This window comes from Numenius arquata, chromosome 2 (assembly GCF_964106895.1).
Source record: "Numenius arquata chromosome 2, bNumArq3.hap1.1, whole genome shotgun sequence".
Taxonomy (NCBI): Eukaryota; Metazoa; Chordata; class Aves; order Charadriiformes; family Scolopacidae; genus Numenius; species Numenius arquata.
The window spans coordinates 116,235,266-116,263,227 of record NC_133577.1 but is presented as its reverse complement, the minus strand read 5'-3'; the positions used below and the strand labels follow the sequence as shown (position 1 = coordinate 116,263,227).

General features: G+C 42.0%; 1 protein-coding gene across 1 annotated transcript in view; it reads left to right on the top strand.

Annotated features, from left to right (window-relative positions):
* The first annotated feature begins 803 nt into the window (after positions 1 to 803).
* Positions 804 to 27,962, top strand: part of SLC2A13 (solute carrier family 2 member 13) — a 156,515-nt gene continuing 129,356 nt past the window's right edge. The window contains exon 1 of the mRNA XM_074168752.1: positions 804 to 1,350. Within this exon, the coding sequence (XP_074024853.1) occupies positions 804 to 1,350 (547 nt within the window). The remainder of the gene's footprint in view (positions 1,351 to 27,962) is intronic.

The window sequence follows — 27,962 nt, the reverse complement described above, 5'->3', positions numbered from 1 at the left end:
GCTTAAAAATGGAATTATCACACCGCTCTGCCCTACTTGAAGTATAAACATGAGAACACGCTCCAAACTTTTCTTCTGGAGGGTAACAACTGGTCGAAAACCTCTTTTTTTTTCTGTCACCCAGCACTTGAGACCCGCGAACTTCGGACGCCGTCTTTTCCTCAGGCGATTCCGTTATGAAACTAACGGTGGTTTTCACCGGCGGAGCGGAGAGCGGCGCAGGGAGGCGGGCGAGGCCGGCGGCCCCTTCCACCCCTCACAGGCGGGGGCTGCCTCGCTGAAACAATCCCCCCCGCCCCAGCTCCGCCGTAGGCGGCGGGCTGGGCGAGCTGTCTCTACCCACCTCCCGGGCTTGCGGGGCTCCATGCCGCCGGCCCCGCCGCCCGCCAGCACCTCTCCTCAGGAGGCGCGGGCCCGCGCCTCCTGAGGAGAGGTGCTGGCGGGCGGCGGGGCCGGCGGCGTCGCGGTCCTCAGTGCGCAGGCGCAACCCGCCGCGCCTGCGCAGTGCTGCGCGCCACGGTGTGTGTGAGGCGGGGCTGGGGGGTGGAAGCCGCCTGTCCCCGCCCGCCTCCGGCTCCGCCTGGGCACTGGGGAGCGGCGGCCGCGGCGGGCAACTTCCCCTCAAGTCCGTCCGGTGGCGGCGGTGGGGACTATGCGACCCGGCTGAGCGCGGCCCGAGAGGGGCGGGCGGGGGCGAGGACAAGCGGCGCCAGCCGCCGTAGCCAGAGTCGCCCGGCAGCCGCCCGCCTCGAGCCCCCCCTGCCCTCCCCCCGGGCCGGGGCGGGAGCCGCCGCGGTCGTCCCATGTCCCGCAAGGCCAGCGACAATGTGGAGTACACGCTGCGGAGCCTGAGCAACCTGATGGGGGAGAAGCGGCGGCGGCAGGCGGACGGGGCCGCCGGCTCGGGCGCGGCGGCGGGCGAGCGGAGCCTCATCGCCGCCGAGTCGTGCTCCAGCCTCAACAGCGCGGCGTCGGGCGGCGAGCTGGAGCGGGCGGCCCGGCGGCAGTTCCAGCAGGACGAGACCCCCGGCTTCGTCTACGTGGTGTCGGTCTTCTCCGCCCTGGGGGGGTTCCTCTTCGGCTACGACACCGGCGTGGTGTCGGGGGCCCTGCTCCTCCTCAAGAAGGAGCTCAACCTGGACGCCCTCTGGCAGGAGCTGCTCGTCTCCGGCACGGTGGGGGCCGCCGCCCTCTCCGCCCTGGCCGGCGGCGTCCTCAACGGGCTGTGCGGCCGGCGGCCCTGCATCCTGCTGGCCAGCGGCCTCTTCACGGCGGGGGCCGGCGTCCTGGCCGCCGCCCGCGACAAGGAGACCCTGCTGGGGGGACGCGTGGTGGTGGGGCTGGGCATCGGTGAGTGCCGCGCCGCCCCGACGGCTCCTCTCCCTCCTTCCCTCCTCCAGTCCGCCCCGCTCCCCCCCGAGGGTCCTCAGCTCTTGCCCCGGCGGGGAAAAACCTCCCCTCCCCGGAGGCGGGTTTAACCGAGACTAAAATCCGCCTGTTGATGTGGGGCAGCCCGCAAAGAAAAGGCGAACGTGGGGTTTGAAGCCCTCGGCTGCTGGCGAGGGAGTTGCATGGCCGGCGGCGGGGTGTGGAGCTCCCCGCTTCGGTTTTACTCACAGGCGGTGCGGTCCTAGCCCGTGTCGGGGGAGAGTTGTCTGGTTTCTGTGCGAGGAGAATGGTCGCGCATCCCTTCTTGCAAATTCATGTTCAGGGTGGTCTGTCTGCAGCCCACGCCGTGAGCTTTGCATCTGAGGGGGCTCTGGGCAGTTGGGAGCGAGGGGGGGATGGTGCCTGTCTTTCTGAACTGTAAATGTCTCTCTTCTGATTCCCCTCATAGCTTTCCTTTTCATTGGGCACTAAAGGAATGCTTTTGGGACAAAATGAGGTAGTAATCTTTCCGGTCAAATGAGATGACACTTGTTTTGGAAGGTTTGGGGTTTTGTTAGTAGCGTTCTGCAGAACTGAACATGAATTGCTGCTCTTAGGCTGCCTTTCTATATGCGTTGCATAACTTGCAAGCACTAGGTTCTGGTAAAACTTTATAGTTGTCCCAAGGAACTTGAAGTGATGAGGAATGTTTCCTCTAACCTTTGAGACTGGTTTCTGTGCCAACTATATCCTAAATATCCCCAGAATTTTGGTTGCGCTTCAGCTGCCATCCTGTCAGGCAGTAATTTAAATGATATTCATCATCCAAGATGGGCTGTATGAGGTTATTCAGAGTCCTTGGGCTGCACTATGTATAGAGGAAAAAAAAAAGTAAATCTTTCTTACTGTGATCTTGCAACCCTTCCTATCTAAAAGCACGAGGACATTTTGAGAATTAGACTTGTTGTCCTCTGCATAGCAAAGTTCTGTTTCTTAGCCATTGAATAATTTTTTGAATTCTCTGGCTTGTTATAGACACACTTGCTGTGATGCAGTTTGTGGTCTTATTAAGGAAAAAAGTTAGTGAGTCATAATAAGGGCTGTCAGAAATAAAAATTGGCTCCATCCTTGAAAGGGCTCATGCTGGCTTCCTTGTACAGTAAGGGACATCTTCAGGTTGCAGTTTTCCTACCCCAAGTTGGGTGGTTGTTTCTTATTTTTTAAGTGCTACCTTCCGGCAATTTTTTTTAATGAAGGCTTCAGACTGCAGAATGTTGATAACATTTATTGTAATGTTCAGGAGACAAGAAAACTAAATTTGGCTGTGAGCCGGCAGGTATTTTTATGGCAATATGTAGTACATATGTTTAGTGTTCGATACTAAAAAATATTAAATTTTACATCTTTCTGTGTTTGTAAAGCTTCTTGTGTTCTTTGTTGACCGTAACTGGTTACATTGAGAACTTAAAGGGGAAGAGAGAGAATGATTTGCTTGACTCTTGTATATGTGTGTCTTACAGAGAGGTACATAGATAGGTGTGTTGGAATTATCTTACATTGGTGTAAATAAATTACACTGGTATGCTCCCAGGGATATGAGACTTGGGGCTTACTATAATTAATATATAAAATGCAGAAATAGAAATTGGGAGCTAGGGGCTGTTCCTTCATACTGCCGTAGATATCTTGTGTGGTCTGGGAAGAGAGATCTCTGTTTTCTTTCCATGTCAGAGACAGAGATGGTGGTTCTTCTGGGGCTCTGGAGAGCTAAGTAAGGACTGAGAGATGTTCTGAGGATTTTGGAGTGCAAAGACACTAATTTATTTTTAAAAAAATATGATATTTTCTCATTTTTATCAAAAGTTGCTCTTATGGCCAGAAATAAAGCATTACTTTAAATTGCTGTCACTGAAGCATCACAAGAGACTCCAAGAATCACAGAGTCCAATACTAACAAGGTTTATTTTACAAAAGAAGAAAAAGTGTTGCGGTTCAAACCTGTTCTCATACAGCAAACTGCAACAATCTCTACATTAAATCCCCCACCAGAGGGAGCCTGGATAATTTCATGAAGGCATTGGAAATTGGTGGAACTTTTAACCGGTTTCTTCCCTTCCTGCTCTTGGAACCCTCCGACTATCATTTTACTGCCCACAGTGAACAAGAACTTCTGGCATTGGTGTAAGGAGGTCGCTCAGTAACGTGACGCTTCAGTGACAGTGCAAGCTGCTGAAATGTAAGAGTGAGATGTTGTAGTGTTATGAAATGTTTTCCTATCTGCAAACCAGTAAAAACTTCTTAGCTGTGTATAATTTTATACATTTTTGAGGTCTCTTTCCTGTAGCTCTCTGCCAATTGCACATTAAGAGATCTACTCCAGAAACAGGCGTCTGTTTGCATTTAATAAATGAGTTACTGTGTCATGGCCGGTACTGTGGTGCTGTAAAAGTGATGCCTACCTATGGGACTTCGTTCCGCTCTCAGTGGTACAGTGCAGATCTGTGTTAATTGTGTCCGTGTGAGAAAACGGCCATTTTTCTCGTGGCTGTGATTTATAAAGGCTACGGTTAAACTTTCAAGGATGAAAACCGCAGGATATATACAGAAATGAGGAACATCTCTCACTTGTCTGTCTTTTCTGTTTCTTACTGTTTTCCACAGAGCTGTTTGTTTTGAGATAGGAAAACTCCTTTTCTTCCTAGCAATTACAGAAGGAGATGTTTCTGGAAAATAAAGACCTTTTCTCAAGGACAAGCCAAAGTCCTCTTTTATTGCGAATCTTGACTAGATTTTTATAGTTGGAAACAGTTATGTTTCTCCCCTCCCCCCGCAACGTAAATACAAAATACAGGGAGTGCAAAAGAAGGGAAACTAAATTCAGCATAAGCTTAGAATATGCTTATATCTTTTCAGGTCTGAATTTCAAAATGCATAGTTCATGACAACTTCAGGGAAAATAGCTTAATAACAAGGTTATGGCTGTCATTACCTCCCCCACACCTGCCCCTTCCTGAGCAACTCTGCCATCCCCGACTCTTTAGGAATTTGGCTGAGCCTGTTGTCAGAAATGCAACGTTTGGATGGATATTCATTACAGCGAATGTGGGCAAAATTCAGATGTTTAGGAAATTGATCACGTGCTCAGTAGCGCTTTGTATGAGCTTAGCCAGGAAAAATGTCATTGGTATAAAGTATATTTGGATCTTTTGCATCTGCTCATGCTAATGGCCTTCGCCTGTTGCTGAAGGGTGACCAACCATAGTTGGTGTGGGATTGAGGGTCAACATAGGTTTGCCTTGTGTTGTCTGCTGTATTTTGTATGTGTGGCAGGAAAGCCAGGTTCTTCCCTTGACTCGTCTTTGGTCTGTCCTACCAAAGTCTGGGGACAGGCCAAGAACTGAATCAGCAAAGGTTCAAGCTAGGCATGGCCGTAGACAAGAGCTAATTCTACTGAAAATCTGCTGCTGTGAGAAGGGAGATGGAGAGTGAGTAGAGTAAGCACTGGGACTAAACGTAATAGAGACTAGAAAGGATAATAAGGAGTAGCTCTGTTCGCAAAGTCACTTCTCTCTTAGGCTGTGATTAGCCCAATGTCCTAATTTCACAATCACTTCATTGTCTGAACCCATTGGCCAAACCTATTTAGATGTGTTTCCACAGCTTGACAGTCTGCAATGGGAGCAGTTCTTCCTTCTCGTTTGGAGGATGCTGAAGGTTTTAAGCCTGCAGCTGGTGTACATGGGTGTTGGCGTGGTGTTTCAGGTAGTGTGCTGTTCAGATCTCTTTTTCAAGAACATTTATGTACCTGCTGTGGAAGGAAAGCTGTTCGAGTTACGCAGAGTTCAGGAAGTGACAGAATTGAGCTCGCTTGTGCAGAGTTGATCTCTATCTTAATGTACAATCGTTAGCTGGATGATTAGATTCTCCTGTCTTGTTCAGCATGCAGAATAGATGATGCTCAATTAATGATCAGCTCTTCAGTGTTTTGTTTTCTTACTCCATGTGTGGCTTAGGCGTTACTTGACGCACACGCTACCCAAGCCCTTGGGGAAGCAGAGTTACTCCTTAGGACTCCTGTGTGTGCGTGCGGTCTGTTACTAACTAGGTCTGCAGTGCAATGGAGACTTGGTTAGGTGCCTTGTCTTCTCTCTGACCCCTGGCTCTGCTGGTGCATTATGTATCTTCACCAGGTAAGCCTACTGCTTACTGGCTTGCTTTGTACTTAAAATGTCTGTAGTATTTTTTTTTTTTAAAGCCGGTATTTGAATGTGACATCTGTAGTGTTCCTGGCAGCATCTTTTTACTGCATATGTAGGTCATTTTCTGAGCAGAGGAAACAAGATTGTGCACAGAATTAGGCAGGAGTGGAAAGCGCTGGCATATGGTTCAGGGCTCCCCTGGTGGGACTGGCCTCTACTGACAGGAGCAAATAACAAAAATAACGAAATTTAACCAAAGGACTTGCATCATGTAGTACCAGCTCTGTATTATCTTTACAGTGGTTAAGTAAAGGTCCACTGTATCAGCTGGACTACCATGTATGCTGTGAAAATACTGGAAAACAACCAGTATGACCTGTTGCCTATTAAAGATGAGATGCGTGCTGGTTTTTTTATTTTTTTGTTTTAGTGTACTACTGAGCTTTTTCAGGTGCTGTGTGTTTTTATCTTGGAAAAAAATAAAGATTAATCTCTTTCTTCACCCCAACCCCCATGGGAAGCTCTAAAACCAGTGAGTGTTTATAAGTGAGTGTCCACCACGTTTTTTTAAAAGGAGTTTATACCTTAGTACATTTTGGAGGGGAAAGTCACCCTCAGCCCCCAGATATGCTGTGCTGTTTCTGGCAGATGCTTGTAATTTTCAATACAGAGATTCAGAGGCTGTTTTTGCCTCTGGAGACAGTGGTTTGTTAGTATAAGCTTGCAGTAGGAATGGAGGGAAATGGAGAGACAAATAGCCACGTTGTTGGAATGGACTCTTGTAGTGCTGCTGACCAGAGATGCTCGCCTCAGTTTCCAGGATCCATAGCTACTGCCATTACTGTGTGTGCTCAGGGTTGGATCTCTGCATCTTATGAGTTTGATTTGTTCTTGTGCAAAAGCATCTGGGAGGATACATTAACTTCTGGCTGGAGCTGTGATCTTCCAGGGCACTAGGAGCACACTAAAATGAAAAACTGTATCTTTAGAGGTCCTCTAATTTTGTGTCCATTAGCTAGAATACAGGGTCCTGTGCTCATGTCAACATGCACTGACTCCATTATCGTTTTTGTCTGATGGTGTAATACCAAAAGATCAGCAATTTATACGTAAATATTACTATCTTTGGCTAATATTTAGTGACCACTTCAGCATAAAGTATTAAGCACACAGAGTTACACCTAAAAGAATTTTTTGACTTTTGATTCTTCTGACAACTGTTTAAAGTCATAAGGGTGGTGGGTTTTTTCTTTTTTTTTTTTTCTTTTTTTTTGGGCTTTTTGCTGTTTTTATTTAACATTAAAAAAAAATAAATAAAATTCCCATAGTTGGTAAACCTTGAAATTGATTTTCTGTCTCTAAAACATGAGAATCTTCTAAAATAGTTTTCCCTGTACTTGGTCAAACTGTTCTATCAAAACATAATTCCTGTTGTATTTTAAGTATTTTTGTTCATTTTGGAAAAAATACAATGCATCCAGTTCATATGTGACTTAAAATTGAAACTTTTATGATCCTCTTACTCTATATGAAAAGGGATGAAAACTTGAAGGACGTCCCAGTGTTAAACACAAGTGTTTCCTTACCTATCTTGAAAAATTCATGTGGGCACCAGAGGTGGGCTTATTTTCAAAAGGCTTTGTTTGCTACAGGAACAAGAGACCAGTGGCATCCACTTACCAGGATGTTAAAGACAGTGAATCATTCATCTGCAACTCTTGGATTTAAGTGACTTGTTTGGCTGAAGCTTATACCAGCCCCATCAGCAGAGGCACAAGGCAGGACATGTGAGGAAAGTCCAGGAAGCAGATTTGAAGTGCTGCCTGTTGTCTGCTGCTTTGCACTGTCAGGATATATGCTTAATTTTTATTTTGAGTTTACTAGTATGTGCCTTGCCAATTGTATCCTGAGAAGCAATGAAAAATGTAAAAATACAGAAAGTAGATGCTGAAAAGAAGGGGGGGGGGTAGATGTAAATTATCTTAAGTGGGTTTTTATAGAATATATTATATTTCTAAATACATTAATTTCTTTTAAAATGTAGTATTTTAGGGATTATCCAATGAAAGTATGGTAAGCTTTTGGGTTGCAAATCCTACAGAAGTCCTGAAAATCGGTGATTTCTACTTAAGGTGGGTGGACTCAAACTGGATGACACTGGCTGTGCTGCGTGCTGGTAGCATGGAGGTATAATGGGCCTGGTGGATGGCTTTGCTTGCAAAATTGTTTTACAGGTCTTCATTGGTGAAGAATTGAGTTTTTGTATTTGACCTGTACAATCAGTGTTGCTGGTGTGAACCTTTGAAGAGGCTTGGTCATGTGGGACAGTTAGAGCTGCTGAAAGACTAAAACCAGCGACTGCTGAAAAAAAAAAAAAAAGGAAGTGCATATGTTTATTAATACATGGAACCTTTTACCTTGGGTTTGTCCTTTAGTTGTCCCGCAGGGGTCTTCTCCCCCCTTCCTTAGAGATGGATTTTCCAGTTGTGTATATACAGGAGCTGTCACCCCAGCTTCTCTACTTGAACTTCTCTTCCCCCCCCTCCCTGATTTTTCCAGTGTAATTCAGCAAGGGAGAAGCTCTCTGGAGGAGGTTTGACCTCTGTGGTTCGTTTGAAAGGCTTCTTGGTTCTCATTAGAGCTGATGTTTTCCAGAAGCACCTGGCACTGACCTTGGGGTTTGTCCTTCGCTAGTGAGCATTTTACATCAGTGAGCGGGTTCTACTTCTGCTCCTGACTGATGAGGCAATTTCAAGGCAAAAATATTTTCCAGGCGGTGTGGAAACCACTGGTGATACCTGATGCTTTTAGCGCAGGGGCTGACAGGCACTCTGCAAGGCTGCATGATCTTAAGGGAGAAGTGGGGTTTCCCTGGGAGGCAATTGCTTCAGGCCTCAAATCTAGAACTTTCTGGTCTCTTTTCAACAGCGTGTATTTGGGAAGGTCTGAGTTTTCACAGGTCTCGTGCCAGCTGGTAGCATTGAGGAGCTCTAATCTAATTAACAAGCACATACAGCTGCATGCTCAATTGTCTCTGAAGCAGTGATGAAGTGACTGTTGATCTCCAGATGATAGACACGAAAACAGAAGATGCCAGAAATGGTGTAGGACCTGCTGTGTAAACAAAAATGTGTACCCCAAATTAGATTCACCTGGCAATTGCCCATATTTTCATAGACTAGACAAAATTAAATAGCTTCAGAAACCTGTACCATAAGTGGTAGCCCTAAGGCAAGAGTTTTCCAGCCTTTTCCCAGAAGTGGGAGTTTCTGCAGACTAACCTTTTCTGTCTTGGACAGAAACAAGGAGTGACAGCGCTTCTCTTTCTCGTTTCTCTTGGTCAGGAGCCTCATGTGCACAGTTTTCTCCACTGTTGTTTCTCTTGCAAGCTTTCAGGAAAGCAAAACCAGTAATTGTGGTTTTACTGTGCCTATGAGCATAAGCACTTTGGGAAAAGATTATTTTCCTTCCAGCTGGAAGGAAGCATTAGGGATGTCTTTGTGATTAGCCACAGCTCTGCTTTCCTGTCGTACGCGGGAAACCCAGGGGAATGCGTTCCAAATTGGAAAGAGCAGAAGAGCCTGCCTGGTGTTACACGTTGTATTGCCCATGCTGTGGGGCATGTGGTCTTGTCAACTGGGAACATGTTCTAGTGAGCACTTCTCTGAGAGAAACACCTACTGTAGTGATCACTGGCACATGCCAATGGAAGAAGGTCTTTAATTTCTGATTGCTGATAAGAACTCTCTCCTGTTCCTTCTCTCAAATGCTCATTCTGTACCAGAACAGCACAGAAACCTTGAACAGTCTACTTTGCTTAGTAACTTCTTATAGTTTTCCAGATATATTTTTGTAGTTTTAGCACTCTTACTTTTGATTCCCCAGATAAGACCTTTGAACTTTGGCCTACTTGAAAGCATCAACAATTTGAAATTTAAATCCATCTTGAACTGATTGCACCCCTAATGAATAGGTGGATGTAGGATTTTGGGGTTGTGGGGTTTTTTTTGACACTGTTGGTTGTTCCTATCTGACTGTCATCTTCGTGCTGATAGAGTCATAGAAACATGAAAGTGACCATAAATAAGTGTCATTAAATGGCTTCATGTTGTTACAACTGATACATTATTATCAGAGCAGTGCCATCATAATCTTTCAATCACATTTATTGTAATCAAATCGAGAAGAAAAAAAAAAAGTTAGGTATTGGTGGTATTTGAAAATGATAGTAGTAATCTTGATTGGTGCTCTGCTCTGAACTGCCTTCTACAGTTCAGCCAGGTCCCACTGTGGCATCTGTCCCAACTCCAAGGGCAAGAGAGGAGCAGGGCTCCAGAGATTCCTCCTTTTCTCTGGTGCAGTACCAGAGCAGGGCTGCTGTGCCCAGAGGAGCAGGAAGGGAGAAGGAGCACCAGTGCCATCCTGTTCACATGCCCTGTGATTCAGTTCAGCCTCCAAAGCAACACCAAGCAGCTGGTGGAAACAAGGAGCTCCTGTTCCCATCCGTCGTTTTTCCTCCCCTAAATTACCATTGGTTCTTGTCCAAAGCATGTAGTAATACTACAATACTTGGTAGTTAGCTGTGATTCTGTGGGTTTTTTAGCCAATGTCATGAAAGATTCAAACAGTATGGCCCATTACTTTTTTACAGCTCTAATCCTGGAGGAACTGGCAGAACTTAACCTGGAGAAAATACAGTTGTTGTTTTACTGTCTCTTCAGCTGCACATGCAGAAATGGAGAGGCAGTCAGGATTCAGTGATTTCTTTAAGGAAGAGTTAGATGATCCTGGTGCTGAAGACAACTGCCTCTGAGCATGTTGTAGTTTTCCCTTGTTCTGCTAAACTGACTGTTGTAGCATAGGGTTCACATTCTGCCATTCCACAGCAAAAATTGTCAAGGAATCATGGAAGAAAAAAATAAAGCTGCTATCTTAAAGGAGCCCAGAGAAGGCTGGAAGCAAAAGCTGTGTATTGAAGCTAATAAATGTACTTAATAAATTACTTATTCCTCAGCTTTTTATAGGAAAAGTGGTAGGTAACTAAATATATTGATGAAAGTTATGACAATGAGGCTGGAGCAACTTCAGAAATCTAGAAAGATAATTGAAGCCCAGAGACTACATGAGGTGTTGGAGGCAGTGAATGTTTTTGCTGCCTGTTTGAACATCTAACTGGAGTGCCCTTGAGAAGAGGGAGAGTTAGGAGCCTCAGTTCTAGTATAGTTGATGGAGGATGGTATATCAGGATCCCAAATGCCTTGAGTCAGAGCTAGTACTCCTTTGGAATCTATTCGTCTAACGTGATAGTAGGAGCAAAACACTGCTGCTTATGGTAATTTTTGTGTGATTAAGGTTCAGGTCGATGTGCTATATTTGTTATTCCTAGCTGTATTAGGATTTACTCTGCCTAACTGTTATTTTGAACTTAATTTTCTGTTTGTAGCTGCCCACCTAGGAAGCTTTGCTTAATCTGTGAGGTTCAGGAGATGAAATTGAAGGGACTCGCCACAAAGTACTTGCTCTCTTTATTTGCTTGGTTAATTTTTTTAGGGTTGTTGCTTGGAGCTGTGATGGATCCTGGGGAGAGTTCACGTTTGAGAAAGGCAGTGTGGTGACAGGTGAACTAGAGCACAGCGAGCATGGAGGAAGTACTGGTTAAGACCAAAGCTGTGTGTACTTTAAGCATGCACTTCAGCAAATGTTTGCATACAAGTGACCTTTTTTGTTTGTTCACAGGTCCTTGATTATTGGACTGTTGAGGTCAGTAGTAGCTATGTCAGCACAGGAATGGGGAATCTGCCTAAGGGGAAAAGGTAAGTCTGGTTTTATTCACTATGGAGTTCAGCACCTAAGTCTTTTGCTTTGTCGACTCCCTGCTCCTGCATTAATCATAGGCACTGCTGACCTCACCAGTCCAATTCACACTGGAACAGCTTGGTACGAATGGAAAGCCAGAGCCACCCGGACAACTTCAGGATCTTGAAGAAAGGGGTAGAAAAGGCTAAGTGTTGTATGTAGCATTCATGATCTTTTAGCCCAAGAATTCAGTCACTGTGGTGGTAATGTTTTGAGCTGAATGCTGGCGTCTGGTGTTGTGCTGTATGTAGTTCTTGGGTAGGAGGAGAAATAAGGCACAGAATGTAGATGCTTTCTCTTGTAATGATTGACTGGCATGTTCCTGGCAAAAATCATTGGTGCATATAGCAGAAATCTGGGCACACATTGGGTAGAGCACAAATACACAAATAATGTCAGCTTCTCTTTTAGTGAGTGGGAATGTACTTTTATACATATCTTCCCATCCAAGCTTTCAAATAATTTAGTAATGTGATATTTATCTTAAAATCTAACTTTGGGGCAGCGTACAATAGTTGTCTACACCTGTAGGCTCTTTGTGATTACCTCTGTGCATCCTATGTCCTGCCGGTTTAGGGCTTCCCTGACCGCAGTGTGCAGTTTTACTAGCTAGAGTAAACAGAATGTTATCATGTTCAACAGTGTGTGTGCTTCTGAAAAAGCTGTAGTTTCAAGGCATAATTTTTAGGTCAAGCTCTGTTGTTGTTGTTTTGCTTTCTTTTGTGCCTGCTGATGGTGACTTTAAAGCAAGAAAAGATGCAGCTCGTGTTTTGGCTTTGATTCTGCCTATCCCCACCTATTTCTGAGTCTTCCTTCCCTGGAGTCAAAAGCTGTCTGTCGTATCAGTCTGCAGGGCCTCTCTCTAATTCAAAGTTAATTGCTTTGCCTGACACCTAAGTACTATCTGGGAGATTAATCATTATCCTCTTAGATGTGGAGTGCTCCCTTGCACAGAAGGCAACGGTGCTCTGCGCTTATAAACGCAGCAGCGCAGAGAAGGTTTTTCCTCACAGCTCCAGACCAGCAGGCCTGTCTCCTCTGTAATACCCATTGAATCTCTAGCAAGATCTGAGCCACCTGTTTAGAATATTTATGTTTAGTTTATTCAGAAGATAATTCTCAGTTATTCACCCTGTAATGGTGAAGCTTCTAAGGGACTGTGTGTGTTTTGTGGTTTTCCTTACCTAGAATCTTAACCTTTCTCTGGCTGGTTTAACAGAGCCTCTGCTCATGGTCTTAAACTCTCTTGGATCTTTCATCCCTGAGTATGGATTTGTGTGTGTGACTATTATAGATGGGTTGCTGAAGCATAAATCCCTATGGCTGTGTGCTGGTTGGATGAGGGCGAGCCTACCCTGCCTGTTAGTGGGCCGTCTGAAGCTTTTCTGTTAATAATGCTTTCCTTCCTGGAGGAGCTTTCCAGGACACACGAAGTGGAACTGTGCATACTCGGTGTGATGGGGACTTCTTACAGCAATGGCTTCTTATCCCTAAGTTTCCCCTATGAGGGAGCTTCACTTGGACTGGGGTGTAGGGAAACCACGCTCCCTGCACTGGTGCAAGGAAGGGGGAATTGCAAGGGTGGGTGCTAAAGTAACACTACCCAAACCTCAATAATTCATCTGCCACACTTGCCTTTCCTGGCCCACGTTGGTGAGAAGGATTGTCTGATCCAGGCCTCCTAGACAGTTGTGTTGGAATTAGGAATCCAGACCTCTAGAGAGTTCTGGGTGTGCACACACAGGAAAAATTGAGTTATGAAATGGAATTATGTTAGTGGATATTTTAGGAATTGTTTGTATTTTTGTAAAAAAAATGTGATTGAAGGTGGCTGCGCAAGAGGATACTGTAAACCAGTTGTGTGGATTTTCAGGATTAGTGTGTTGGGAACAGATTTCACAGCTGTGCCCTGGAGGACAGGAGAAGGTAAAATGAACTGCTTTAGGGTATAGAGCCGTTCTTTCTGCTTCTTTAAATTTTTGTCAAGTAGGGATGTGTAATGGACTTGTATGGTCTAACACCCTGTCCCGGTTTGAAGTAAAACCGAACCAATTTTCTGTTCTGTAACTTTACATCCTAGCTAGGCCTCCTCTAACTCTCTGAAATTAACCGCATATTGTGGAGAAAACTGCTCGTTCTCAGAATGATAAGCCCAATGTTTGTGCTCCATGCCAAGGAATGGTATGCAGGGAGGCCCTTGCTTATACTTATTGCTGTAACAACCAAGGTCAGCCAATTTTGTTATTTGCCCCCTTAGAGGGTCGGAAACGGAAAAAAACGTAGAGGGGTCACATCAGTGGGGAGGAGTGGACAGGACAGGTGACCCAAACCTGACCAGCTGGGGTATTCCATCCCATCTGCCCCATGCTCAGTATAAAGGCTGAGGGATCAAAGGGTCAGCCCCCTCCCTGCGATGGCCGACGTCCAGAGAGGACTCTGTCTGTTCATCTGCCTTTGATCCCGATCCGTGTGTTCCTGACTCCAGAGCTGGAATCCAGTTCCCATTCGTCACTGAGTCCAGTCTGGGACTTCCCCAGTGCCTGCCGGTGATGTGACTGTCATCCTGGGAGCTTGATACGGTTTTGTATATAGTGTATCTATTTAATTATTTTCTTCTTTATTTTTATTTTAATATTAATTCTTCATTAAAGTAGTTTAGTTCATTCTAAACTTCTGAATCTCCTTATCTCTTTCTCCTCCTCTCTCCTCTTTTGGGGGGGGGAAGGGGGGGAAAGGGCCATCTGCCGGACCGGTTTTGGTAAATTCGGCCGAAACCATGACACACCCGCACAGGGGAACTAGTTTTCATCTCTGCTGAGGCAATGAGCAAGAGAGAGAACTACAAGATACCTGACTCTGTACTCTTTCACCAGTCTTAAGCCAGTGTGATTCCACTGACATTACAGCAACATTAATTTCTTTACCTCATGATCTTGATAAAACTACTCATTAGTATGGTACTTTACCGGAGATATGAATCTGTTCATCAAGTAATTGTAGGTTCATATAAAATTAAGTTTGCAGGGTAGATATGGATGTCATGCTGAGCTACAACTGAAAAATACAACTGTAGGCAGCTTTGTTAGAGAAGTTTATGATTTTTAAGCTGATATGCGAAGATGACGCACATCATATTTCTTTGCAAATGCTCATATTTTGTTTACAGCAATGCTCTGTTTCTTGCTTAAACCAAATGATTAGGTTAGCTGTAGTAAAACATAAAAATGCCCGTGTGCATACTTGTCAGTCTTGTACAAATGTGTCCCCAATGTAGCTGAATCATCCAGAAGCAATGTATGGCTTTCTTTGTTTGGATTTCTAGTTGTCATACATTATCAGCACTAAAATACATGTATCCCTAAAGCAATAATAGGTTGAGAAGTGTTTGGTCTGCTATGTCTCCTTTTCACAGTTGCTCTTCGTGTTCTTTGGTTTGGATTTCTATTTGTCATGCATTATCTGCCACTAAAATACACACACCCCTGAAGCTATAACAGAGAGAGAAGTGTTTGGTGTGCTGCATTTCACTTTCACAGTTACTCTATGTGTTCTCTACTCTGCAAATTCGTCCTGTTACAGCATCTGTAACCATTGGTTTTCTAACTCACAGTAAATTTTGCCAATGCAAATACCAGTGTGTGTTACCTGTCCTAGGAGCTGGAACCCATGCAATTTCCTTGTGTGCTGTGGGAGCAATAGTAGCAAGGACACTATTGTGTAGTATTGTATTCTTGTACTAGCAAGAAAAAAAATATTATTCCATGCTGATACAAAGAGCTAGACACATGAACTCATCTTGCTGTAACATGAAGGTTTTTTTTGTCATGCAGTTTTATAGTCTCAAGGCTGAATTACAGCAAGTCTTATGTTAAAATAAGTTAAATACATGCGTGTGATTGTTTTACTTGCCACTTAGAAGGCTTTCTAACTTTAAATACTGCAATAAGAAAATGTCTGTTGTACTGTTTTGAAAGGCTTGACTTGCGCATTGTGAGACCCCAGATTTCTGATGCACCATTATTTGCCCAGTAAATGTAAAACCAATCTGTAATTCTTGGATTTGTCATTTCCTGGCCACTTGATCTTAAAGTGACTGTGCTACTTTATGACTCCATTTTTCCTTCTGTAAGGTGGGGCTCATATTTGCTTGCATTTTTAAAGGCATTCTTGGATTTATTAAAAACAAATAATTTAATAATTTAATTCTGTCAGTCATAACCTGTTCAACACTACAGTTTCTGTGAATGAACTTCATAGTCTGATTTTCAGTTTCTCAGATAATTTCCTCTACAGTCAGATCTCTTCTCTCCTCTTTCCCTCCTTGCTGTGTGTTTGGCCTTTAGACAGGCAGTCCTGTTGGTGGTACTGGTCAGAGAAGCCTGGGCTCAGGGAAGCCTGATACTCAAATATTACTGAAATGCTGGTAAATTATTTGTTACAAGTTACAATTAATGGCTGTTACATAATTCCCACTTGGCTTTGTAACTGTAGGTAATTCTACTTAACTGGAAGTGCAAACTGTGTGTTAATAGGTAAATATATACAAATTGTCACATACTTGTCATTGCACAGAAAAATAAGATTGCCTAAAACCAACCCAGCTCTATAAAGCATTAAGATTTATCTCAGTGGAATAACGTAGACCTAATTTCCTGAATGTAGTCTGATGTGCTGTATCAGTGACTATGCTTATTCTTCAATTACTCCCACGAGCCTTTTCTGTTCCTTACAAGCAGTTGGCACAAGAGTCGTTAAAGGAGTTTGCTACTAAATGCTTTTGGTAATTTATACCTAAGCTTGAGTTTTCTGATATGGGATATTGAAACACTACTCAAAGGGTCTGTACGTCTTAGCAATTAAAAAGTCCTTTAAAGTAAGAAAGGAGAGCAGTGTAGACTCAGAGTGAGCAGATGAATGTGGATGTGAACTTGACAGTATTTGAAAGATGGATCGTGCTGCTCCTGAGGATAACGAGCAATAGACATTTGTATTGCTCAGAGCACACACTGCATTGAAAGCATGGTCTGTGGGAAGTTTTTCTAGCTGTTATAGTACTGTGGTAGGCATGAGGACTAAGGAAAGGGGATTCTGTTATGTAGGAGGTTGTCTTTGGTGGCAGGAAGAGTAGCATTCTGCTAGAATAGATGCTTCTCCCCAACCTCATCTGCGTATAAACCTGTCATCAACATGTGTACTTTGCAATGAATTGTAAAATTTTATAGTGAAAATACTGTGATTTTATTATTTTCTAGCTGCATACAACTATAAATGGTACTAACTGGGCAGGTAGGAGTGGGTAGTGAGTAATTCAGAGATCCAGTCACCTGTGATCTGTTTTGTGCTTTGTTGCTGGTTCCTAGTGCTTTATGAGAAGCTAACACAACTGCTTTCTTTCCTACTCACAGTTACTCTATTAGTGCTCAGTTTAATAATTCTCTTCCAGTGGATAATTAGTTCTGCCTCCTGATGCTGCCCACCTGCAGTATTGTCAGCAGCCACTACCTTTTGTTGTGGGAAATTAGGATGAGGATGTAGACCAGAGATGTTTTTAAAATGTAAATAAAAGTGATTCTTTTTCTTTTGAGTGAAAATTCAATTAAATGTACCTAGGTTTTACTGTAATTGATGTTTCAATTAGATCTTGCTTTATGAAAGCTTAATTAAAACATCAGGTGAAATGTGACCAGATTATAGGGAAAAACAAGATGTGAGACAGTAATTACTTCATAGGGTTTCTTTGGAAAGAGTGCTGTGAGGATTTGGAGCTCCCTCCCCGCTCTGGTGTTATGATTTCCAGTTATCCTCAAATATGAAAATTTATTTATAAACTTTCTCTGTGAAAGTAGAGTAATACTGTAAGTGCAGAACTTGCAAAGTTTGTATTTCAGAGAGATCTTGGATTTAGTTGTTTTTCTTGGTGGTAACTTGTGCGTGAATCTTTTCGCTTAAAACTTGAACCCAACATGAGAATGCGTTGTCCCTTTGAAAGAGAATGTGGCTTCGTTTTTAACAGTAAACCTTTCAGTTTTAAGGATGGAATCCACTTCTTAGTGGGAGCAGATATGAAGCAGTTAAATAAAATTAACAGGAGGCTCTGTGTAGTAGCTGTGGCTCAGAGTACAAAAAAGCTGGGGCACTTAGAGACTGGGGGACAGCAAGCTGAAACAGCAGAATATTGCATTGCCTGGTTAGTCCATCTTACGACTTACAGTGATTTATGGCAACTTTGGGAGTGCAAGTCACAGGAAAAGTAGATTTTATCGTAACAAGGATTTTTGCTGCATATATGTAAGTTAGAATGAGACTGTCAGATATGCCATTTTAAATGCTAACTCTTAATTATTCTTAAAATTTCTTGTTTTCACTATTGTCTTATCGGACAGGGGCAACCCAGCAGACTGCCGGATGAGAGAATCATTGCAATGCTCTGAGTTACAGAAGGGCATTTTAGATACTCATCTTTATTTCCTTTTAAATTTTAGGTTGTCTAGAGTTACCGGGGTCTTGTATCAATTAACAAGAGGTACTGAGAACATTGCAACATTTGCCCAGCTTTCACTGCAGGCTGACCTGCAGCTCGTCCTGAATCCTTCCCCAGTGACATGCCCAGAGAATGAAAAAGGGGCAGGAAAGGGCCGCTCTGCGGGGGGACCTCGGGAGCTGCGCTCCGGTGATCAGTGGTTCTCACATCCATTTACTCTGAGCACTGTTATTAATGAGGACATCTGCAAAGTAAAAGTTGGATTAAAGCAACCCTGTTAGCAGAATTAAATCTGTTGTTTGGAAGATGGCTGTTCATTACAATGCATCTAGAGGACTGGGAGCTGTCAAAAGCTGAAAGCCATGAGAGCAGCATCTCCCAGGTTTTCTTGGGATCTTCTGTCCTCTATCAGTCTCTTCCCTGAGGCCTTGCAGTCTTTTTTTTTTCAGCAAGCTCTTTGGCAGTCTGTTTCCCTGATAAAATTTAGCAGTAGTTTCTTACTACCTGCAGCATCCACCCACTCCTGCTTATTGAGACTTTCCTTGGCTTTTTGTCCCTTAAATATTGGTAAAGGAGTAGTTGATCTGTTCCTTTTTTCCCTTTAGCGTTTGACAGATACTGCTTGGTTTTTTCCCCACAAATGCAGCAGCCTCATTCTTCACTTGTAACATCTTTTTTTTTTGTCAGTATAAGCAACTGATGGAAGTAAATACACACCGAAATAGCTTAAAGTACCCTTGTGTGTCTTGACAGCTTAAGTATTACACCGTGAATGCTGCAGTTGTGACTGCTGATCTAGACTATCACAAGTCATTTCTAGGAGTAAAGCTACACGGCCTGAAGAAGTTCAGCACTGGTTTGTTCCTTTACTAAGGACAGTCTAGTCCAAGATTCTTGTCCTAGTAGTCAAAACCGTTTCTGAGACTTAACCGCTTGAGAGATCCTTACCTGGGATTCCTCCATAGGGTGTTCTCCTACTGCAGTTGCATTGCGCTGGTACCAAGCAGGTGGTGTTGAAATGGTAGTGGGGAATCTCCAGACCATGGGGAGAAGTTGCATGGAAGCTGGATGTTTAAGATGAGCTGCTTCTCATAAAGCAATGAAATGTGAAGCACTTGGAATATAGACTCAAGATACTGACTTAGCCTGCAGACAGTGGGAACAGCCTTACTCTTCCTGGCATGTAAACCGTGCATGCTATGGAAAGTGTCTTGAGGAAACACTATACTGAGTTCAACCACCACCCCCAGCCTCCAATACTGCAAATATAGACACCATTTATTTTCCCATATGGTCAAAAAAATGTGTTTTATTATCTCTGCATGGATCATTTGGGTTTGTAGGCACAATCTTGTTTGTGTTATGAAACCTCTAGTATAAAGGGAAACTGAGCTGTCGCTGTGGCTGGTATATTTTCATTATAATGATACTTTCATTACTGTCATGAGTGCTACTTGCATTATAATGATATAATTGAAACTTAGTTTTTAAAATCAGGCCTTAGGCTGTAAAAGGCTTGCAGGGCTTTTGTTTATGTTTTAGAGCAATCGTTATAAAATCATATAACTGGTACCTGTCTTCCCACAAATCATGCTGGTTTTTGCACAAGTGGGTAACTAAATATAGTAATTTATATCAAAATACACTTTTCTGCATTGATGGTTGCAATGTATTTACCCATTGCAAGCACAAAATTACTGGGAATGTAAACTAGACAGACAGTATTTTTATGAATGACTTTCCTAGAATAGCAAATGAACACATTCAATGTCACTCCATAGTTTTTCTCTAAAATACTAAGCTTGCAACGAGATTAGTCTTTCTAGGTTAGTTTTCTTTAAAATTAATGGCAAGTGGTAGGGAAGAAAATGCATTCTTCTGCTCATCTTCATCTTAAGCTGCATGTATGGAGTCAGTTGCTGGATTTTTGGTTATCTCAATTGAAACCTAAAGTAGTTCACGGAAAAGTTAACCTGTTTAACTGTTTTAGTAAGTGCACTTGTAGAAAGAGGCGCTGTTAAAACCAAGATACTTCTTAGTTGAAGAGGGCTTTCGTGTGTAGTTTAGGGCATGCTTTTAGCTGTAGTTCAGCTTCTAAAGCTTGTTCATGTTTGTTTAGATATCACTTCTCTTAGAAGTGTTGTAAGTTGGGTAAAGCATCACTGTAGTAGAACTAGGAAAGAAAAAAATGGTTCATAAACAAAAATGCAAAGTTGGAAAGGAGTATTCATTTTATGTGTAGCTTTCAAATCGTTATCTTTGTCCTCTGAAAATAAAATTTCTCTGCACAGAAAATATTTGCTAATCCTTGGAGTGTTCAACTGTTGTTCTAGGGTTTTTGGTTTGGGTTTGGTTTTTTGTTTCTGTTTGAGTTTGTTTTTTTTTTTTTTTAACCATGTAAAGATCGTATGGTGTTTATAATGCTGGCTTTCTAGCATGGTTATGTAGATGACTCCTGCCAAATGTTTGTGGGTCATTATAAAACCATGCTTCCCAGCTGGAAACTGCTGTTTGCTTGGCTGAGTCAGCAGGAAGAGCTGGACGGCCACTCCTTAGTCGCTTACTTATGCTTGTTGTCATCTTGTGTGCCTTAGCACAACTCTGCGTCAGCCACCAGGTCAGAAGTCTCGAATGGGAAACGGAGTAGCTGAGATACAGATACGCGTCCTGCTCTGCTGCCTTGCTGGAAGGGGAGGAGCCGCGGGCTGGGCAAGCAACTCCTTCTCTTTGGCTGTAGTCGCTTCGGGGCTTGGCCAAGTTCATGTGGCCGTTCTTTCTAGGTGTGAGCAAGCAGCGTGTATAGTGCGTAGTCTGCAAGTGCTGAAGAATGTCTGCAGCAAAGCACCGCTTACATCAGTTACCATTTATTTGAACTAAAAGCTTGACTTATAAAGTAGGTTAAGTACTGCTTGTCTTTCGTGTCTATACAAGCCATCATAAAGAAAACTACTATGTTGTATTTATAATTTTCAAGTGAAAGAAGAATAAAACACTTATTTTCTGAAATGAGAAGCTTTTGCAACATGGTAAAAATAAAGGTTGCGCTGAGTAGTATAAAAATCTTAAGTATAAAATTGCTTTACTCTTTCACAAAGATCTTCAGCAGCTTGTAAGTTCACAGAATCTTTGCAAATAGTGCTTAATCAAAATTAATTCAGAAATTAGGGCTTTTTACTAGTTGCTTTTGGTAGCTTTTAGTCACTTTTAGGGCTGGTTGTTAATCTTGTGTTGTTATAACGGTTCAGAAATGCACTTCCTCACAATTCCTGATACCTTTCAAGTCGAGGGAGCCATAGCAAATTCAATATTGAAAATTAGCGATACTCCCTCCCCTGCATGCCTGTGTGTGCACACATACTTTTTGAGAGAGATTTTCCTATTTAGGCTTTTGTAAAAATACTGTTTCAGAAATAACTCATCTGCTCCTGTCTAGATCACTTTAGAAAAAGAAGAAAATCCATTTCAGTGTTGAAAGTTGCTAAATACAAATTGCTAGCTGTGTAGGTGACTCAGTAACAGACTTTGTAAGTCTTTTGCTTATTGAAAATCTAGTTGTAGGTTACCATCCAATTACTTACGTATTTTGAAGAAACTGTCTCTGATGAGCTAGCTTATTTAATTACCAGTTGAGTTGTTATATTTTTATGACACTGTCTTTTAGCTGTATTTCTTTTAGAAATTACTCTGAATAATGTTTTGAAGTAGTCTGAAACAGGGTCAATCTTGAAGCTAGATCTGTGGATAGATTTGGGCAGCATGGAGGGAGTAACTTTTTTTAAAGATGCCAGCTTTCTGGAATGGGATCTACAGCCATGAACTACAAGCACAGGTTCCCGTTATGCCACGCTGTGAGAAGGAGGTCCCTCAGTAGGATACCCAGGAACTAGGGCAGCGGAGTGGGGACAGCCTGACTGGGTGTTTGGCAACCTGGATTAAAAGGAATATATGCTGGCCATAAAGACAGAGTGAATATGGGTAACTAACTCTGGGTTGCTGGGAAGTGTAAACTGTGATCTGACATCTGTAGTGCTAGGCCTGCTCTTACGGTGTGGACAGTTGCAAGGATCTATGCTTCAACTTTTCTGGATGATTAGCTTGATTATTTTGGCTCTGGTTATTTAAATACCACTCGCTCCTTCTGACTTTGCCACTCAAATTTTCTCTTTACATGTTTTTGGATTACTGTTACCTTGAATAATCCAGAAATAACTTTGGATAGAAGAAATGATTTGTTTTTGAAATTTTTCTTCCCAAAATGAGCTGTTCTATGTATAGTACTAATGTTGAGGCTGAGGTTGACTCTACAGTTAAAGTGACTCTAACACTTATAAATAGATACTTTCATCTGACCTTAAAAACTTTCTCAGTTCTGGTTGGTTTAATGTAACATTCTCTTTCTGTTCCTACTGTTTGACAATTTTCCCATAGGAGAAGTACCTTTTCCCCCCTCTGGCTCTCTCCTACTTTTGGTGTCCACAGATTGTGGCATGTTTCGTATCCCCCTCTACATTGGGGTGTTATTTGGTAGAACTGCAGATCTCTGGCTGGGGGTAGTATTTTTTAATTTACTGCATGTGTGTTATTAAAGATTCCCACTTTTTTTTTTTTTTATTTTTTCAAGTTTTTTCGAAACTAATTTTTCTTTTAATAAACTGGGTAAATTAGGTTTTGTTTTAATAAACTTTCACACTCTAGCCTGTACACAGTAGGTTCTTGTCTGTCTTGCCTCAAGTGTCATGGTTCACTTACTTTTTTCCCATTTCATAACCACCCGGTTTCCAGATTAAAAAGATGGCCTGGCTTGCAGAATTTCAGTGTAGAAAAATAAGTACTGTGATAAATAGTCTCTTCTTGATTACTCACTTTGTTGTATATTCATGTCTCTCTACTATGGTAGGTGGTTTTCGTATGCTCTTAGTGTTTAAATAAAATACAAGACTTAAATGAAGTCTGCTGATGCTGGACCCCCAGTCTAGGGAAGATGCACATGAATCTGCCTGTTATTGTGATTTATATTCTCACAAACCGATGTGGGTTTAGTGTTAGTGGTTTGTCCCACTGCCCTTATGTATTTCAGAGCTCTGCTGTAGCCAAGTACAGTTGTGCCACTGCTAAGAAATTTATTTCTACTGATCTGACATAGGGGAGAGATTGAAATGGGAAAGTGTGCTGTCAATCGTCCTTTAAATAACTTCCAGTAACTAGTTACAAACTGCTGATAATGCCTTTACTAGATATGTGCAGTGGGTGGAAAGCCTAGATATTAGAGGGCACGTGAGCTTTCCCCTGATGTTCGCACTCAAATGCAAGCTGTTTCAATGAAGATTTTTAGCTTTATCCGCTAGGGAAGTGTTTAGTGTACTTAGTGTTCAAACGTACTGCTTTCTCAAGTACTTCCTATTAGCATGTTTAATGAGGCACTCTAATATCTCCTTAGGTTGACTGTCATTACTGAAAACTGAAGTGCTAACTGTAACAACAGGAAAGGGCTCTTTACAGGACTATGAAAAGTCCTAATTTTTGTTTAGATTGAGCTGAATAATTAAAATATGTTGTAGAGTTGTCTGTAGAATAGCGGTGGCTGATTGTTGTCGTAGCTCCTGTATGTGTGTTTGTGAAAGCTAATGGTCTTTTAAAATAAATATCCTTGGCAGTTAAAATGCATCTGTTTTGTCAATGATAGACATTCTTCTCTCCACAAACTACTTAAATGGATTCTTCTTGAGATTGACAGTAAAGAACATAAAATTATTGTGGAACTTGTCACTTCTTTCAAGAAGTTAACCAGAGTGTTGCCCTTGTCCTTGAATGCTACTACTCAGATGTGAATAACGTTCTAAAATTATCGGTTGGCAAATGCCATTTTTGTCAGAAATAAAATAAAAAAACTTCAAGTAATAATTTGTGGGAACACAAGTGAGAGAAAATACTTGATGAAAGTCTCTTTTTCTGTATAATCTGATGTACTTCTGGGATCAATAGTGTTTCAAGGCATTAAGTTTAGATTGCATGTCCAATATCCAAGATGTAAGAAGTTTATCTGATTTCCTGCGAAGTTGCTAGAAGAAAACATTAGCCTGGTGTTCAGTTGTAGCTTGGCAAGTTTCCCCCTGCCCCCTTTGGAATTTACTATTTAATTAAACAAACAACAACCAAACCTGAAATTAATATTCAGACTTCCTCATAGCATAACAATCTCTATTAAGCTGTTTATTAATATTTAATTCCTGATTCTCTTTGCCATAAACTCGCTGCTTCATCAAGTTGCCTCCACAAATCCTTCATCTGTGGAATGACTTGCTAAAGCTGCTTGGAATCCTTACAAGTAGTACAAACCACTATGGGCAGCGTCTTAATGAAGTGAACTTTGAAGCTGGTTGCATTAAAGTTTAACATTTTAATGAAAATTTGCTCTTACAAGTTCATTTTAAGGTATGAAAAAACCAAAACTATTACCTTGGTTAAGTATCTCAGTACAGCTTTATATGTTAGTGAGGAAAGACTCATTCCCATGAGTGTTCTGAAAGGAAATATTTTAGTAACTTCTGTTTCTACATGTTCATTTGGAACTCCTAACAATACATATTTCTGTAATGAGCTGTGACTGTTCTTTGTTGTTAATATAGATTAATGGCTCAGTCACTATATTCTGAAATAGAATCAAGGATATCTTTGCTTTTTGGTTTTTTGTGATTATTTCACATCCTGATTTTAGTTTCTAACTGGGCAGTCTGGAGTCCCATGGCAGTTCAGGCCACTCTCTGTTAACATACCTAGTCCTGCCTGTGGGCCAGCACAGGCTTTTGATCTTGTTGTGAACTGTTAAAGGGAGCCAAGTGGTACAAACCCCTTAACAGGCAGGTAGATATCCTTTTAGCTGGTTGTATACCCTGTTTTACCTGGTGTTGATTCAAAGGGTCAGCAGAAGCTGGAGGGAAGGAGGGCCAGAACCATGACACAAAGAGACAACCAGCTCCTGGATGTGCCTCCTTAGCACTTCTAGTTAACCATCAGTCCTCTTTATGTCTAAGCATGAAACGCTGATTGAGTTGTGCGAGGTTTTTTTTTTTTTGAAGTTACCCAATTCTTGTCCTCTCTCTTGTGTTTATGAACCTTGTGGGTAGTAATCTAAACTGCAACAACAAAAAATTGTCAGGAATCCTTCCCAATGTTTTTGCTGCTCCTTGCTGCTCCTGCTGGTTATTGGTTGACGCCAGGGAAATGACTGACACATCCCTACTACCTTAGAGCTTTTTTATTATGCTAGGAGTAAAAGTGCATCTCATTCAATATCCTGTCTCCAGCTTTTGTTGCTCATCTGCTTTTGTGATGCATCTTCCCAATGTCTGCTAGACACATGACTGGAGCTGTAGTGGAACTCCTGGTCTTTACAGTCTACATTTATATCCATTTGATCTTGCAAAAAGCCTTTAAAATTATTCCGTCTTCTTAGTGTATATTCCCAAGAATTTGGATTCCTTCTTTAGTCCTTTTGTTTTGCTACCTTAATCTCAGTTCTTAAAATATATTCTTAATTCTCCTAATTATCATAGGAGTTCTCCTTCATGACCTTTTTATCTCTCCTGTCACTAGGCTTGTTGACTTCATTCCTGAACTTCACAATGAATTCTTTATAATGTTTACGTGTTCATACTGAAAATACCTTTCTGGTTGGTAATGTGATTCTAAGATGCCTTTTCACACCTTCTTTCTATTGATTGTCTTAAAATTGAGCTGTGGGCTCTCTTGTCTCTGCTTTCCAATGGTAAGTCTGCAGATCATAGTAGCAGCTCTGGTAATTAGTCTCCTAAGTGACCTTAGAAGTGAAAAAACATTTAATATGATTATTTAAGTCCATCGTGTCATCTAATGCTTCCCATATAATGATTAGGTGCATCTTGTGGTCTAAATTTAAGAAACCTTCTATTAAATTTTTTTCTGAACTATATTCTTTAATGAGAGCAGAAGGTTAATGCCTTGGTTACTCAAGTCAATAAAGATTGGGTTTGCCGGCTCTCTCTTCTCACATTTCATAGCAGTGGTGCACAATGTAAAGCTTAAACTTTTTCTGACAGATTTCCAGTTAATTGTTTTAATTTTCTTTTCCTCAGATCTTGTCACTTACTGGCTTTATAAGTTAGGTAGTGATATACTTGCCTGCAGCAAGAATCTTTTATTTGGTGTGAGCAATTTAACAGTGAGAGCGTATTAGAATGTGTCATCTAAGTGTAAATGAAAGCATTCTCATATGAAAGATTAAGGAAAGATTATATTGCAGTCATATTTATTTTGCTAGGAAAGCTGTTCTTTGTTTTCAAATTTAATGCCTATATATTAAAATAACTACATAATGAATATTGGTTATGTATTTTAGAGATTTTTATAGTTGATTAACATTTAATGCCTTGCTTCCAACTATGCCTTTTCACAAGAACTTACTCTCCCATGTTCTAGCATTTCTTAAATTGAAATTAGAAGAGGAAAATCTGGAGAACATTGATGCCTTCTAAGGCAATTGAAAGCACACCTGTAATGTAAATAATGTTATAGAATCTAAAACATGATTTCCTTAAAATGGTATGATTTTTTTCCTTACTTTGATCTATTTCAGAATAGTTTTTTTTAATCCTGGTAATTTTTTTTTTTTTTTTTTAGCAAGAACTTTGCTTTTCTGTGTGAATGCTTTCTGGAGGGCAGCTAGCCAAACTGGGGAGGCTTTCCTAATTTCCTCCTGCTGTTTCCTGAAACCTCTTGCTGCACTCTGTTTCAGGCTCGGAGTAGCAAAGCATATGTGTTGATATCTAAGTGATAACTGGAAATACGTAACACAAATTTGTCTTCAAAACTGAGGTTTTTGTTTGCATGTTTTGAACCTATAGGTTTTGGGAAACCCAGTAGAGGAAGTAAGGTCTGAGTACAAAGCCAAAAAGGCTGTTTTTGACAGCAACGTTGTGAAAAGTCTCAGGGTGAGAAAGCTGACATGGAAGTCACAGAATCATGTTGGTTGGAAATCTACCTGTGGAGATGGTCAAGACCTAACTGAGCATGGTCTTGGGCAACCTCCTCTGGCTGACCCTTCTTCAACAGAGGTTGGACTAGATGATCTCCAAATGTCCCTATCAATCTAAACAATTCTGTGTGATTTTGAACTAGTACTCCTTAACTAAGTACTCCTTAACTTAACTCCTGAACTAGTACTCTCCTTAGCTTTTTCTAGGAGGTCATGTACTGTTCATTGCAGGTTTGATAATAAATAATTCCAACTATTGTATTAACTTTGTGGCAAGAACGCAGCAGAAACAGTAAGAAACAGAAACACACCTGCTGGCGTGGTGCCTCCTGTGCAAGATGCTTTACAAACAAGTTTTAACCTTCACGCTACCCTTATGTGGGTGGTTTGCCTGAGTAGAGACTGGGGGAGTGGGAAGGCCCAGCCTCCTCAGAGCAGGGCTGCCATAGTCATAGGGCCCTTCCCCTCTGCCCCGCCATGAACCTTGCGGGGCTCCTCGGTAGCTTTGGTTGGCAGAAGGCAGACATGCTCCTGTGCTTTCCAATAATGGCTTTTCCCTTATATGTGTGCTATCTACATCGCTTTAATTAGAATTAGTTCAAATGCTGGTGTGAAAGACGTGAGAGAAATGTCCCTAATGGTGGACTGTATTTGAAAAGCTGCTTCTCTTCCAAACACACAAAGGGCTACTTGAATGCGTTTTCCCGTGGTGCATTCTGGTTGGCTTTGAGAAATGGTTGAATAAATTTTTAATGCTTTTTTTTTTTCTTCCTGACACTTTTATGTGGTGGATTTTTTTTTTTTTTATTTCATGTGGGCTGCTTAGTCAATGGGAGGGGGAGGCATTGGCGTGTCCTGGGGGGCTGTGCCAGGAACTGGGTTATCACGCTGAGAGGCTGCTGCGAGCATTTACCTATCGTAACAAAGGATCTGCTGATGCCATTTTATTATTAAACAATCTATATTCTTTGCTGGAGGTATTGGAGACTCCCAGCAATTCTGTCAGGGCTAACCTTGTTGCTAAAGATGATTTTGTGCTCTTAGTTTG